Source organism: Canis aureus, chromosome 15, assembly GCF_053574225.1.
Source record: "Canis aureus isolate CA01 chromosome 15, VMU_Caureus_v.1.0, whole genome shotgun sequence".
NCBI lineage: Eukaryota > Metazoa > Chordata > Mammalia > Carnivora > Canidae > Canis > Canis aureus.
This window is the reverse complement of record NC_135625.1, coordinates 39,624,154-39,639,573: the sequence shown is the minus strand read 5'-3', so window position 1 is coordinate 39,639,573 and position 15,420 is coordinate 39,624,154. Positions and strand designations below refer to the sequence as shown.

Here is a 15,420-nt window from a genome sequence, read left to right as displayed (position 1 = left end):
GGTGTCCAGCCAACTAGGCTGAAGGAAGGCAAGAAAAATGGCTCACCAGCAGTTCCATTCCTGGAGAAAGCTGTCACAGATCCCTGTGTCTCCAGCATATGTCCAAAATCTCAATAAGTCTCCTTCACTATAACCTAGGCATTTTCAAACTGATGCTGCTATGCAGCATCAAACCAAGTGACCTAGTGCTGGCCCTTTAAGAACAAAGTCTTGATTTTCTGTAGCCCTCTGGATCTCTGAGAGTTAGCTCAGGATTTTCAAAGCCAGACATTATGGGAGTTTGTCTTCCTAGTGTACAACCCCAAGGCCAGGGGTCCCCAGTGTGGGGCTTGATCCCCTCCTCAGGTTGCACCTCTGTGCCTAGATATCCCTCCCACTTGTAGGTCCCTGCACCAGGGATTTGATTCCCGACCATGTGTCTGCCCCTCTGACCCTTCTCATTGTGGCCTTTTCTTTATGTCTTTAGCTGTGGATGATCTGTTCTGCTAGTCTTCAGGTTGTTTTCAGAGTGAGTTGCATGACATGTAGTTGTCCTGATGTGTCTGTGGCAGAACGGGAGCTCAGGATCTTCCTACTTTGCCATCTTTCCCTGTTCTCATGGCTATACTTTAAATTACCTTTTTTTAAAATTTTTTTTTTTTTTTTAAATATTTTATTTATTTATGACAGATACAGAGAGAGAGAGGGGCAGAGACACAGGCAGAGGGAGAAGCAGGCTCCATGCACCGGGAGCCCAATGTGGGATTCGATCCTGGGTCTCCAGGATCACGCCCTGGGCCAAAGGCAGGCGCCAAACCGCTGCGCCACCCAGGGATCCCTAAAATTTTTTTTTTAACTGTGTCCTTTGAAAAGCAAAAGTTTTACATTTTGAAGTCCATTTTGTCGATTATTTTCTTTCATAGTGCATGATATTTAAGAAAATTTTTCCCTAACTCAGTGTTGTATTTTGTCCCTGTTTTTATTCTAGAAGTTTTATCATGTTGACTTTAGTATTAGTTTTATGAACTAATTTAGTTATTTTTGTGTATAATATAAGGGTTCTGTACCATTATCTAGTCAATTGTTCCAGCCCCATTTGTTGAAAATACTGTCCTCTCCCCTTGAATAACCACCTTTGTGGTAGATCAATTGGTCATGTAACTATGGGTATCAATATTGTAAATATTTATTTATTACTTTTTATAATGGGCATAACACATTTTTAACAAACAAGGAATTAGTGGGTAAGTTATACTGTAGGGTAATATCCCCAGAAATGTGGCAGGTAAATGGAGGTATACTAGTTATAAGCCCTTAGAGGACAGGGACTGTTTCTTTCATTTATTAATTGAGCAATATTGAGTAAGGCATACATGGTCTCTCCCCATCTCTGCCTTTGTAGAGCATGTAATCGAGTAAGAGAGACAGACAATAAGAAGCTAAACACATATTTGTGTGACATATATTATGGTAAATGCTATAAGGAGAAAAATTGGCTTAGTCAATAGAATGAGCATGGGATCTCAGAAGGCCTCTTGGAGGGATTATGTGTGTGTTCAGGTAGCTGGAGTAGCATATGTGAAAATCCTGTTTGCAAAGATGAAGTTGGCACATCTGAGAAACTAAAAAGAAGCCAATGTGGCTGGAATGTGGTGCTTGCAGCAGAGTATTGGTAAATAATTTTGGAAATGTAAAATGAGGTCTGACTATCCAGGAACTTGCTGGGCATGATAAATAGTCTGGATTTTATTTGAGTGCATTGGGAGAGCACTGAAGGTTTGTTCTTTGGTTTTTGCTTAAGACTATGTAACTACTATGTAGATCAATACATTAAATATAACCAGCAGCTCAGAAACCTCCCTTATGGTCTTATCCAGTGTTATAGCCTGCTCCCCCACCTCCAGTAAGTACTGTTCTGACAGATGTCTCCACAGTTTGTTTATTTGAGAGAGAGAGCACTTGCATAAGCAGAGGGAGGGGCACAGGGAGAGAGCAAATCCTCAAGCCAACTCCCTGCTGGGCAGAGCACCAGACTCATGGCTTGATCCCAGGACCCTGAGAGATCATGACCTAAGCCAAAGTCAGATGCTTAACTGACTGAGCCACCCAGGCATCCCTCCATAGAGTTAATTTTAACTTTATCCTGTTTTTTTGAACCTTATATAAATGAAATCACATTGTGTACTATATAAATGGAATCATTGTGTCTGGCTTCTTTCACTCAGAATGACACTTTGAGAGCCCTCTATGTTGTTGAGTATAGCAATAATTCATTTTTCTTGCCATGTTTTGAGGAGTAGTCCAATGATTGGGTTAATTGTTAAAAAGTGACTGGTTGTTATATGGGCAAATAGATCATAGGCAAGAGAAGCATGAAGACTGAGAAGGTAACTATGGAATAGACTAAGTGAGGGGCTTGGACTAGTGGGAAGAAGAAAAGATATGGAATGAAATAGACAAATATGAGATGTATGCTTTGGAGATACTCTAGGAGTTTACTAATACACTGGGTAAGAGCAGGAATGAAGGTAAGGGATTTATCATAGTCCCAGGTTTTTGGCTTGGACAACTGATAGATGGAGATTTCTTTTTTTCCTTGTAGGAAGGGCTGGAGGAAGGACACATGTAAGTGAATAGGAACTAAATTCATTATTAGGTATTTCAAGATGTTTGTGAGATACAAGAGAAGCTGTCAGATGTGTATTTGAATTGCAGCTATGGAACATATTGGGAAAAAATGCAAAGCATAGATAATTTGCAGGTGAGGTGGCAGCTGCCATATAAATAGCACTGTATTGAGTTACAAGATCTGAATTTCACCATTTTATTCAACTTCTGTTGACTGTGTGGTTAAAGGCAGATCACTTGATCTTTTTGAGTGCCATTTCTTCACTTCTGTAACATGGGAATAATACTTTGCTCCTTAGGATTAAACAAAGTGTAATATGTTAGCAAGGCCACATCTTACAATTATTTGGACCAGTGGATGCTCAGAAAAGTTTATTTGTGCATATACAATTTGAGTTGGTAGGAAAGTCAGATTATGGAAGACTTTGAAAGGCTTAGAAGGGGCTTGGTATATAATATGGAGCTTTAAAGTTTCTTAGTATGGGAATAGATTCATCAAAGTTTGGCTTAAGGACACATCTTCCAACTGCTGTGCAGGAAGAAGTTAAAGATTAGAAATATCTAGAAAATCAGTTGTCATAGTTCAGGATTAAGGTGCTGAGGGCCTGGCCTGACATGGATCAAGAAGAAATCAGAGATTTCAATAAAAGAACGTACAAGATTTGTTCAGTGCTTCACTTTATGGCTTCACAGAGGGGTAAGAACCAGCCACCCAGGCAACATGAGGCTTCTAGCCTAGGAAGCTAGAAAAATGGTGGAAGCAATGACAAATCTGGGGTAGTCTGAAAGGAAAACTGAGTTAGGGAAAGGACAGTTCATTTAGTTTTGAACATATGACTCTCATAGTATGGTTGTCTTGGGGTAGCTGGATATTCTCTGGCAGTTAGATGTTGTAAAGAGGCAGGATTAGAAAGAAGGCAAGAGATTGATTCTTTTTCAGATTTAATCATTAATGGGCTTTATAGTCTTGGAAAATTTAGCATCTCAAATATTAAATCTAGTTATCTAAAAAATTAAGCTAACACTCTGTCAGCCTTACAGAATTGTTTTGAGGATCAAATAAGAATGCATTGAAAATATTCTATAATTGTAAGATGGTAGTGTTATTTCTTTTCTCAGTTCAAACTAAAATATTTGGTTCTAGGGCTAGAGAAGAAAAGGGGGGAAAATACCAGACTTCTTAAAAGTTTGTATTTGGAACTAAATCAGAAACATCAGAAGCCATAGTCTCTGAATACATATGCCTGAAAACCTCTGTAGACTATAATTTGGGAGACTAATCTGGAAGCTGATCTTGTATATGACAGTTTTAAGGCCCAAAAACACAGGTTGCATCTTGTCAAATGTCAGTATTTAACTTGCCTGAGTTGGAGGTTTGAAGAACTTTTGAATTCCACCTGTATAGTTGCCTGTGTTTGTTTACAGAGTTTTAGAACATCCAGTTCTCATGTCTGTGAGCTATGCATTTTTGCAAGGGTCAAATTAAGGTGATGTTTCAACTCTTCAGCCATGCATAAAGAAGTGGTTCCTAATATTTATCAGCATTATCAGTATGTTATGTTGGTTAGCATCACCAACTCTAAAACCAGACTAGATCAAATCCCAGCTCTGTTGATTAATAACTAGCCTTGTGCGCTTGAGTAAGTCATTTAACCTTGGTGTACTTCTATTTCCTGGTCTGTAATGGGAACTAATATTAACATCTACCTGAAGGTTGTTGGGAGGATTGAATGTAGTACCATATGTGAAGCACTTAGAATGGTTCCTGGTACATACTAAGCGCTATTTAGGTGTTAGTGGTGGTTATTATGGAATAGTTAAGTGTTATTTTGGCAGTCATCAGGAATAAGGTACATGAACAAAAGAACTGAATTCTCTCGGAAGTTATGGCTGAGTGAAGTGGAAGTGGTAATGTGAAAAATCACAGACTATAGAGTCAGACGTACTTAGATTCAAATAGTAATTCTGCCCCCTTTGCTATATGATTTAAGCAAGGCACCTAACCCCTCTGAAGCTCAGTTTCTTTTACCTATGAACCAGGAGTCACCATACCTATCCTGCGGAGTTGTTATAAGGATTAAATGAGATAATGTATAAAGTCCTTGGCCCAGAATAAATGCTAAAAAAATAAGAGTGCTAACACCCCTCTGTACCTCTTTCCACTATAGAGTGGTATGGACAGTTTGATTTCCTGTATGCTCTTGTACTCATTTGTTTGCAATTCTAGAACTTCTGAAATTCTTTCCATTTGCTAATAGTGTAAACAGCAGCTGTTTAATCGGATATACCTTTAAAACTGTATTGTCAGCAATCATTTCCTTCTTTGTTGTTTTGCGTTACATGCTTTATCATTATGGTAAATCCTACTGGAATCAAGATGGTAGACATTATTAATTGGTCATAGACTCGAACTGGACTGTAGTCTCACAGTCCTTCTTCACAGTATTTCAAGCAGCTAAACCCAGTTCATCAAACTCAGTCCAGTAGGGAAATATTTTCTGCCTTAGAGCCTTCTAGAAGAAATGTTTATGAGATTATCAAAATAATATCTGAATTGTCCATTAATCCTGTCTCAAGATGTGGGCTTGTCAAACTTTATAACAACATAGAGTGATCTTAGAATGTTTCCTAACAGAGGCTTATCTATATTCCAACATTGTTCCATAATGTGAGCATCTTTAGGCACCTTCTAGAGTAGGTCCAATAATCATAAGAGTATAAAGCAGTAACTACAATGCAAAGATTGTAATGCAATGACCCAACTAAGAGGGTGCATCAGAATCAGCTGGAATGTGGTCTTAAAATATTCATACTCTGGGCCTCACCCCAGATTTATTGAATGAGATTCATCAGTAGATAGACCTTGATTGACATGTATTTTGTAAAACTATCCCAGATGATTCTATTTATGCCCCTGGTTAAAAATAGCTAAATACTGACAAGGGTATAGAGAATCAGGCTTCCTCATGTGCTATTGGCATGAGGGTAAATTGATATAGTACCGCCTATAGAACAGTTTTGCTGTATCTATCAAAATTTCAAATCTGTCCAATAGGAATACATACATCCACAAAGATCTAGTTTCAAGAAAGTTTCTTATAGACCTATTTATAATTTCAAACAGTTGTGAGCAGCTGAATGATTGTCAGTATACAAATGGTTAAGTACCTACACTGTGGTATAGATACCACAGTGGTTTACTGTGTAACTATTTAAATAATAAAGTATTTTTGAAAATTATACATGCGGATATAGAAATATATCTAGGATATATTTTTTAAAAATATTTTATTTATTTATTCACGAGAGACACAGAGAGAGAGATAGAGGCAGAGACACAGGCAGAGGGAGAAGTAGGCTCCATGCAGGGAGCCCGACGTGGGACTCGATCCCGGGTCTCCAGGATCATGCCCTGTGCTGAAGGTGGCGCTAAACCGCTGAGCCACCAGGGCTGCCCTCTAGGATATATTGTTAAATTGAATAAGCAAATTACAGAATAAACCCATTTTAAAAACTTTATATGTAAATATATATAAAGATTTGGAAGAATACTCATCAAAGTATTTACAGTGGTTATCCATGACAGAAGAATGGGAATGATGGAGGGGGAAGTATAGGCAGGCCTTTTTACTTTTATATTTTGAATATTTGCAATAAGATTTTGTTATTTTGTAATAACAAAGAGAAACACTGAACAAAACACTGAGTGATTTAAAGGAAACTTGTATGAAACCTAATTTATATGTGTCAGAATACTGCTTACTTTGTAAATACCAGTTTTAACCTGAGACTTATAATTTCTAACTTGTGAAACCAAAAGGAATGCAAAACTATTCTGAATGTTTACTAAGAGGATAAAGTTTTGTTACATTAAAATTTATGAAAGTAATTGAGAGTTTCAAATAGTATTTAAAGTAAAAAGCATTTACCTTGTATCAGAATTATATTAGCTACCTGTTTTAAAAATATTTAGTGTTTGTGGAAACACTGACTTTAAATATTTAAAATATTTAGTGTTTCACATCAGGATATGAAAATTGGGTACAGGATATTTTAGTGAATTCTTTTTCAATTGATAGGCCTCTAGCTTGTGAGGATATTAACACCTTTTAATCTCTCTCTCTCTTTTTTTTTTTTTTTTAAACTTTAGGCCCGATGAGAGAAAGGGAAAGTTAAGGATGCTGGAGCAGAACAATGGATTTCTCTTTCTCTTTCATGCAAGGGATCATGGGAAACACAATTCAGCAACCACCTCAACTCATTGACTCCGCCAACATCCGTCAGGAGGATGCCTTTGATAACAACAGTGACATTGTTGAAGATGGTGGCCAGACACCATATGAAGCTACCTTGCAGCAAGGCTTTCAATACCCACCTACAACGGAAGATCTTCCTCCACTCACAAATGGCTATCCACCATCAATCAGCATGTATGAAACTCAAACCAAATACCAGTCATATAATCAGTATCCCAATGGATCAGCCAATGGCTTTGGTGCAGTTAGAAACTTTAGCCCCACTGACTATTACCATTCAGAAATTCCAAACACAAGACCACATGAAATTCTGGAAAAACCTTCTCCTCCACAACTACCACCTCCTCCTTCGGTACCACAAACTGTGATTCCAAAGAAGACTGGCTCACCTGAAATTAAACTAAAAATAACCAAAACTATCCAGAATGGCAGGGAATTGTTTGAGTCTTCCCTTTGTGGAGACCTTTTAAATGAAGTACAAGCAAGTGAGCACACAAAATCAAAGCATGAAAGCAGAAAAGAAAAGAGGAAAAAAAGCAACAAGCATGACTCATGTAGATCTGAAGAGCGCAAGTCACACAAAATCCCCAAATTAGAGCCAGAGGAACAAAATGTAAGTTGAAATATCTTTTTTTTTTTTTTAAAGATTTTATTTATTTATTCATAGAGACAGAGAGAGAGAGAGAGGGGCAGAGGCACAGGCAGAGGGAGAAGCAGGCTCCATGCAGGGAGCCTGATGTGGGACTCGATCCAGGGGCCCTAGGATCACACCTCAGGCTGCAGGCGGCGCTAAACTGCTGCGCCACCAGGGCTGCCCTGAAATATCTTTTTGAAAAGTTTTTTAATATTTCAGATTTACTGGAAGTCCAAGGTAAATTTTTCAATTTTTATCCCTTCAAATTTAAATATTTCTGATAACTTCTTTCTTCTAACCCCTAGTCAGGAGCTGAGGATGTTATAATGGGTGCTGAGTAAAATTTTTTGAATAAATGAATGGATGTCATTAGAGTGAAATATTTTTGAAAACATGGGACACTAAGGGACACCTGGGTGGTGCCTCAACGGTTGATCGTCTGCCTTTGGCTCAGGGCATGATCCTGGAGTTCTGGGCTCAAGTCCCACATTAGGCTCCCCACATGGAGCCAGCTTCTCCCTCTGCCTGTCTCTCTGGCCTCTCTGTCTTCTCTCTGTGTCTCTTGAATACATAAATAAAATCTTAAAAAAAAATATGGGACACTAAGAACCTTGCTGCTTATGTTTTTTTTTTAATTTAATAGCTTCACTTATTTTTGTTTGCATATAATAAACTCCTTTTTTTTTAAGAGGAACAGGAAAAGCAAAGAGAAATGGTTAATAATATTAGTTTTCTTTCTTTTGACCAACTTTTTCCAGTGTTAATGACCTAACACTCATTACTAGTGTGTTTGCTACAAAATAATATGAAGTAATAGAAGAACTCTTTTTATTAAAATCAGAGTTAGTATTCATATATATTAAAACTTCAGGCAGAATTTTTATAAAAGTCATCCTTCATTGGTAACTTAAGATGCATGCTACTGAGTTTTTTTTTTTTTTAGTATACCTGAGGTTTCAGTATGAATTTTCTTAATAATAGGTATGTAACATATCAATTCTACCTTGAATGTTTAGTTGGTATTCAAATACATGTATGAATTGAAGACATTTCTCAGACGTTGATTTGGGAAGAAATAAATATTTGTTTTACAACACTAGTCTGCTTTTATATCTGGTATGTCTGAATAAATTAATGTGTTATATTCTTTTTAAAGAAATGTTTACTTCATACCAGCTCACCTTTTCCTTGATAGTTGGGTTCCAAAAGAAGACAACATATGTACTTACATATGAACATACATATACAAGTTCAGATAGTGTTAAGTGCTAATGAAAATAAAACTGGGTAGTGAGATAAAGAGATTATTATTTTTTTATAAAGGTTTTTATTTATTCATGAGAGAGAGATTGAGGCAGAGACACAGGCAGAGGGAGAAGCAGGCTTCATGCAGGTTGCCCAATGTGGGACTCAATGTGGGACTCGGTCCCAGGTCTCCAGGCTCACACCCTGGGCAAAGGTGGCGCTAAACCGCTGAGCCACCCAGGCTGCCCCAAAAGAGATTATTTAAAGACACTTTAGCTATTCTGATGTCTTAGTTCTGCATTTGTAAGATGAAGGCTTTGTAACTAAGTAGTTTCTAAAATGCCATTTGATTTATTAAATCATTTATTAAATGCCCCACCCCTGAACTTAGCTTATATTGTATCTTATACTGGCTGTTTCTTAAGTAAGAATACATGGAAGGAGAAAAGTTAACCTTTTGTACTTCAGATGCATTCACTGTAGCATTTTTTTAGACCTGCAGTAAAAAAGTATGTGATGCACTGTGACCCTTGGGAATCACAAAAATGCATAAAACCTGAATTTGGTTAAAACCAAAGCTAAAGGGATCCCTGGGTGGCGCAGCGGTTTAGCGCCTGCCTTTGGCCCAGGGCACGATCCTGGAGACCCGGGATCGAATCCCACGTCAGGCTCCCGGTGCATGGAGCCTGCTTCTCCCTCTGCCTGTGTCTCTGCCTCTCTCTCTCTCTCTCTCTGTGTGACTATCATAAATAAATAAAAATAAAACAAAAGAATTAAAAAAAAAAAAAAAACCAAAGCTAAAAACAAACAAACAAACAAAAAAAAAACCAAAGCTAAAGCTTAGTTCCTGAGAACTGTTTTGTTGGCCCTTCTTGCTTTTTTGCTCTAGAGAATCTGGCAAATAGAATATCAATTTTACTTCCTGGGCTAGACTTTTTACTTCTATTGATAAAGTACATTCAAAAATATATTCCAAAATAGAAATAGGTCTAGAAGCAGTTAGAAGCAGGGTAAGACAATCTGCTCACTTTTTGTATTTCCGTTTTGTTTATTGGAATCTAGGAAAAAAATCAGTGCAATGATATTTCTAATAGTCACTTAAAAATTTTTTTTTAAAGATTTTATTCATGAGAGACAGGCAGAGACATAAGCAAAGGGAGAAGCAGGCTCCCTGTGGGGAGCCCCATGTGGGGCTCAAACCCCAGACCCTGGGATTACAACCTGAGCTTAAGGCACATGCTCAACCGCTGAGCCACCAAGACATCTGTAAAAAAAATTTTTTTAAGATTTTATTTATTTGACAGAGAGTGAACGAGCACAAGCTAGGGGAGGGGTAGAGGGAGAGAGAGAAGCAGACTCCCTACTGAGCAAGGAGCACAACTTGGGGGCTGTACCCTGGGATCATAACCCAAGCCAAAGGCCGATGCTTAAGTAAGCCACCCACACGCCCCTCTAATAAGTCACTTTGTAATGAGATTTTAAAGCCAGTTCTTTGTTGGATATCTGCTATGACTACTCTTTGTATCACTTAAACCTTCAGTTAATTGTTATATCCAGGGATTCAAATGATTACATATGATTTAAAAGTTTTAGTTCATTTTCTTTTTTGGTAAATCATGTGGGGCATAATTTAATATTTCATTATTTAAGATCTTGAGGTGTAAGAGATAAAGATGTAGAAAGTGATATTGATTGCACTAAATATTACCAAGACTGTTGCCTGAAAGTTGAGTTTTTGGTGAAAATCCAGGTTTTTTTGCTTTGTTTCTCTCCTTCCCCTTCCCATTCCCTGTCCTTTTCTCTCCTTGCCCTCTTTTCCCTCCCCCTATTCTTCTTTCCCTCTTTCTCTATGTTACTCTCTCTCCTTGCCCATCTTCCTTTTTTTTTTTTCCCAAAGGGAAAAGAGAGTTCTTATTAGTTGATTTTGATTAATTAAAATGTATCACACATGGGGAATAGTTATAACCATAAGAGATGGGTGCCATAAAAGTTATACTCCATTCTGATAACAGAATGTTAAAGCTAGAGCTCTCAAGGCTCTTGCTTGTTATTAGTGTCATGCTTCAATAAACTGTACAGATGACCAGCAATGTTCACAAAATAATTGGTTTTATAATCTTATGGTTTTTTTTTGTTTTTTTTTTTTAATTAGGTTTCCTTAACTTGAACATTTATTTTGTTTCCCTTAGGACAGTCTTTTGTAAGTGTTTCATTTCTGATACCCTTGTGCCTCCTAATTGTTACTAAGGGTCCAAGCCCTTGGTATTTAACATTGTAGAGGGCTTAGAAATGAAAAAGGAGCTCAAGTCAGAGTCTGCTGACGCCACTGGACAGCTCCCCTCCCCAGATGCTTTAGAGAAGTATAATGAGAATTGAGTGCTTGGAGAAAAAGTTTGAAATGATTGTCCTTAAGCTGGATTTGCTTTTATATATAATTTTGTTCTTTAAAAGTCCATTCATAGGGTGTTTTTTCTTTCTTTCCTTTTTTTTTTTTTTTTGAGCAAACAATCTCATTTGAAGTAATAGTTTGTGATTTCACTCACTGTCCCCCCCCCCCTTTTTTTTTGCTTTTTTCTTGGTATTTGATCTACAAGTATTTCCTCCCAATTCTGAGCTGTTTGGCCTTCTAAATAGTGGCTGTTACTTGGAACAACTTAAGTATATCTTCTCAACAATAAAATATGTCCAAATATCTAGGCAGCAGGAGACTTGAGATCACTACTGAAATTGTATATTTTGTAAAGCTGGCTTAGCTGTTTTTCCTCCTATCAAATTAGAAACATGTGGAAATGTTTCTGCATGTAGTCCTCCTTGGCAGGTGTCATGCCTCCTGGGTATGAGTGTAGGATCTATTCAAACATTGGTCTTCCACCAGCACTTCAGTGGGCTTATCCACTAAGACTAGTCTTTATTAACTCTTAGCTTGCCATTTTCACTTATAAAAAGCCAAATACTGGCTTCAGTTCCATTAGCACAAAGTTAGAGGTTACATTTGGTTCTCTAGCCTCAGAGTGTTATGTCTTAAAATTCTTAGAAACTGTTCACATGCAAAATGTTCTTTTTGTACAAGTGATTAAGATTATGAACTTAAGCAGTTATTCAGAAAGTTAAAAAAATGCACGAATAATTTATTGCCTTTGAACTTTTCTTCCACCTTAAATGTTAATATAAGTTTTGGGTTTTTAAAAAGAGTATGATTTTACTTAATGTTTTGAAAATTATTAGCGGTTAGGAATTCTGCCAGTTTTGATGCAGTTTGTTGTAATAAATCTCTTGAATTTTAATAAAAATACTAGGCCAAGTTTTTTAAAAGGAATATTTTGGATGATGTAATTTTAGTTGTTCTCAACATATTTTTTTCCTGTTTAAGAAACTTCTTGTTATTCTTTCCTGGAATATAGGTCTTTCTGTATGGAGTCAACTAAAAATGTAAAAGAGATATAAACTCATAAAATCAAAAGTTTAAAACTAAGGAGAGCTAACTCACTGTCATCTTTTTCTCTGAGGCTCTCTTCCTAAAGCAACACTATTAGTACCAGAAAAGGTATCTTTTGTCCTTACTTGATTTTAATCTCCTTTAAGCTTATCTATCTTTTGAACGACTAAAGGAAAATGGATGTTATACCCAGAAGTATTTTATCTGTTGGCATTTTCTGACTAATTTTTCTTGACCCCTAAGCATTTGACTTCCATTGACCACATTATGTTGTCTTAAAAACTTCTCCCCTTAACTGGTGTTTGTGATACTGTGCTATCTGTTGGTTTATCTCCTTAACCTTTCTTTTGGGCTCAAGTCATAGGCACCTCTAAATGGTACTGGATGTTTCTCCCATCCAAATACTAATCAGGCCCAGGATGCCTGGGCGGCTCAGTGGTTGAGCATCTGCCTTTGGCTCAGGACTGGCTCAGGACGTGATCCCGGAGTCCCAGGATCCAGTCCTGCTCAGGCTCCCTGCAGGAAGCCTGCCTCTCCCTCTGCCTTTGTCGCTACCTCTCTCTCTGTGTCTGTCTTTCATGAATAAGTAAATAAAATCTTTAAAAAGAATTAAATTAGGGGATCCCTGGGTGGCTCAGTGGTTTGGCGCCTGCCTTTGGCCCAGGGTGCAATCCTGGAGTCCCGGGATTGAGTCCCACGTCGGGCTCCTGGTATGGAGCCTGTTTCTCCCTCTGCCTGTGTCTCTCTCTGTCTCTCTATGTCTGTCATAAATGAATAAGTAAAAAATCTTTAAAAAAAAAAGGAATTAAATTAAAAATACTAACTAGGCCCAACTCTGCTTAGCTTCTGAGATCAGATAAGATTGGGCGCATTTCAGGGTGGTATGGCTGTAGACTAAATGCCTATTCGATATTTCTATTTTGCTCATGCATTAGCATACTTTACAATGTATGTTATATTTGCTTTCTATCATCACAGCATCCTTATTCAACTTCCTTTTACTTGTGTAGTCTTAAAAGCTTAGAATAATAAATCTTAGGCTTTTTTCTCTCCCTTGCCATTGTTTTCCTTTTAAGATGACTGTGTAAACAACTTCAGTTCTGTGAAAGTGATTTTAACAGTATTTCATACTAGCCTGAAGGAAAAGCGAACATTCTGGAACAAACCAAAAAAAGATAAGACATTTGAATAATAAAAAGTTTTGAAGGAAATCCTGTCTTTAATCCAGAAAGGGAAAAATGTTAATGGACTTCAGACCATTCTTACAATAATAGTAGAATTCTGTTGTTTGGTAAAGATGAGTCACTCCTTATCTATCTGCCCTCAAAAGGAGTTACAGAGATCCCTTACCACCCAGACATCATGAAGATTGAATGTGTGGAGGAGGATGACTCTGATGTGTATTTGCCTCAAGTGGCCTTGTCTTCCTGTGGTAGCTTGAGAATGAGAAGTTGAGGTGATTGAAGTGAAGCTACCCAAAAGGCCTATGCAAATGGGGACAGGATTTGCAGACTGCTTAATTATCATACTAGCGATCTGGAAAACAGTTTTCATTTGAACATAGATTTTTCCTTCCTTGCTCAATGAGTGTGTCCTATTAGATTGCATAATCATGGTACTACCACATGACACATCTGACAGGAAATTTTGTGCCCATCAACAAGTTACTACTACCAAGTTTTTCACCTGGGCTATTTTCAGTATTTTCACCCACCTAATTAAACATTCTGTTTTCCCTCCTGCTCCTTTCCAAAATAATTCTCCATGTAATAGCTAACATGAAAAAAAAAAAAAGCTAACATGATCTTTTTGAAACATAAATCATTGTCTGTTATTTCTCTCATCCTCTTTGGTGGCGTTTTAGTACCCTTAATATAAAAGACTTGAATATACTTACAGAGCCCTTGGAATGTAACCTGCCTCCCCACTTTCATCTTGTAACCTCTGTCTTCTCTGGGCAGTTAAGTTAGTTGTAATGGCCTTCCTGAAATTTCCACTTTTTAAGCCCCAGGAACTTCACACATGCCATGCCTTTTTTCTGGAATGTTCTCCTGTCCACATTTTACTAGACTAATTATTCTTCCTTTGATGCTCAGATTATATTATATTTTCTTAGAGAGGCCTTTCCTGGCCTTCATATTTAGAGATACACACCCCTCTATTATTTGTCTTTCATACATTTAGATTGTATATGTTTTTGTTTGTTTAATGTCTGTCTATCCTACCCAACCATAAGCTTTTTGAGGTGAGGGATCAAATCTATGTGTTTCATTATTGCATAGTCACCTAGAGCAGTGCCTGGAAAGTCATAGGCACTGTTGAATAAATGATTGAGACTTGGGTTTTGGATATTAGTCTGGCTCATCATTTCCTAATAGTTATGGGCCTTTCTACAACTTTTTTATTTAATAAAACTTTGTTTTTACTGTTTTTACAACAGTGTCTTGAATTAATTGAGAATTTTAAGTAACTTTTAGAATTACTCGTATTTTTAAATTGGAATTAAGATTTAACTTGATGGATAAAGCTCTCTATACCACCTAGATTGAGTTCTGTTTTTGTTTTTTTTTTAATGTTTTATTTATTTATTCATGAGAGACACAGGCAGAGGGAGAAGCAGACTCTATGCAGGGAGCCCGACGTGGGACTCGATCCTGGGTCTCCAGGATCAGGCCCTGGGCTGAAGGCAGATGCCAAACCGCTGAGCCACCCGGGGATCCCTGAATTCTGTTCTTTGAAAAGTTTTATGTTTTAAGTTTTTTTTTAAGATTTTATTTATTAGAGTGCACACATGCACATAAGCAGCAGGGAAGGGCTGGGAGAGAGGGACAAGCAGACTCCCCGCTGAGCAGGGAACCCAACATGGGGGTCAATTCCAGGACCCTGAGATCATGACCTGAGCCACCCAGGTGCCCTGACAAGTGAGAAGTTTTAAAAAGTCTTTTAAATTATAAACATAATCTGCATTTTACAGAAAATACAAATAACACAAAAATGTCGATCTTCCTTCACTATTTCCTTAATTTCATTCCCCAAAGATAGCTATTCTTCTTAATCTGGTGTAAAATGTATTGAATACTTTTCAAAGCATATATAGGCTTTTTTAAAATAAAAAATTGAAAAAAAAATAAAAAATTGAAGGTGTTGATAGACATAGATTACTGACATGAAATAATGCTATACTTACCATCGTCTGCTTAGATTTTCTCTTCTTTTTTTTTTTTTTTAAAGATTTCATTTAT

At 37.3% G+C, this 15,420-nt stretch overlaps 1 protein-coding gene across 8 annotated transcripts in view; it reads left to right on the top strand.

The window, feature by feature from the left end:
* The window catches only part of NSD3 (nuclear receptor binding SET domain protein 3), a 123,816-nt gene that overhangs the window by 42,584 nt on the left and 65,812 nt on the right, over positions 1–15,420 (top strand). For all 8 annotated transcript variants that reach the window (XM_077849178.1, XM_077849182.1, XM_077849181.1 and 5 more), the window contains exon 2: positions 6,758–7,476. In XM_077849178.1, coding sequence (XP_077705304.1) covers positions 6,802–7,476 — 675 coding nt within the window. In that variant the 5' untranslated portion in view covers positions 6,758–6,801. The remainder of the gene's footprint in view (positions 1–6,757; positions 7,477–15,420) is intronic.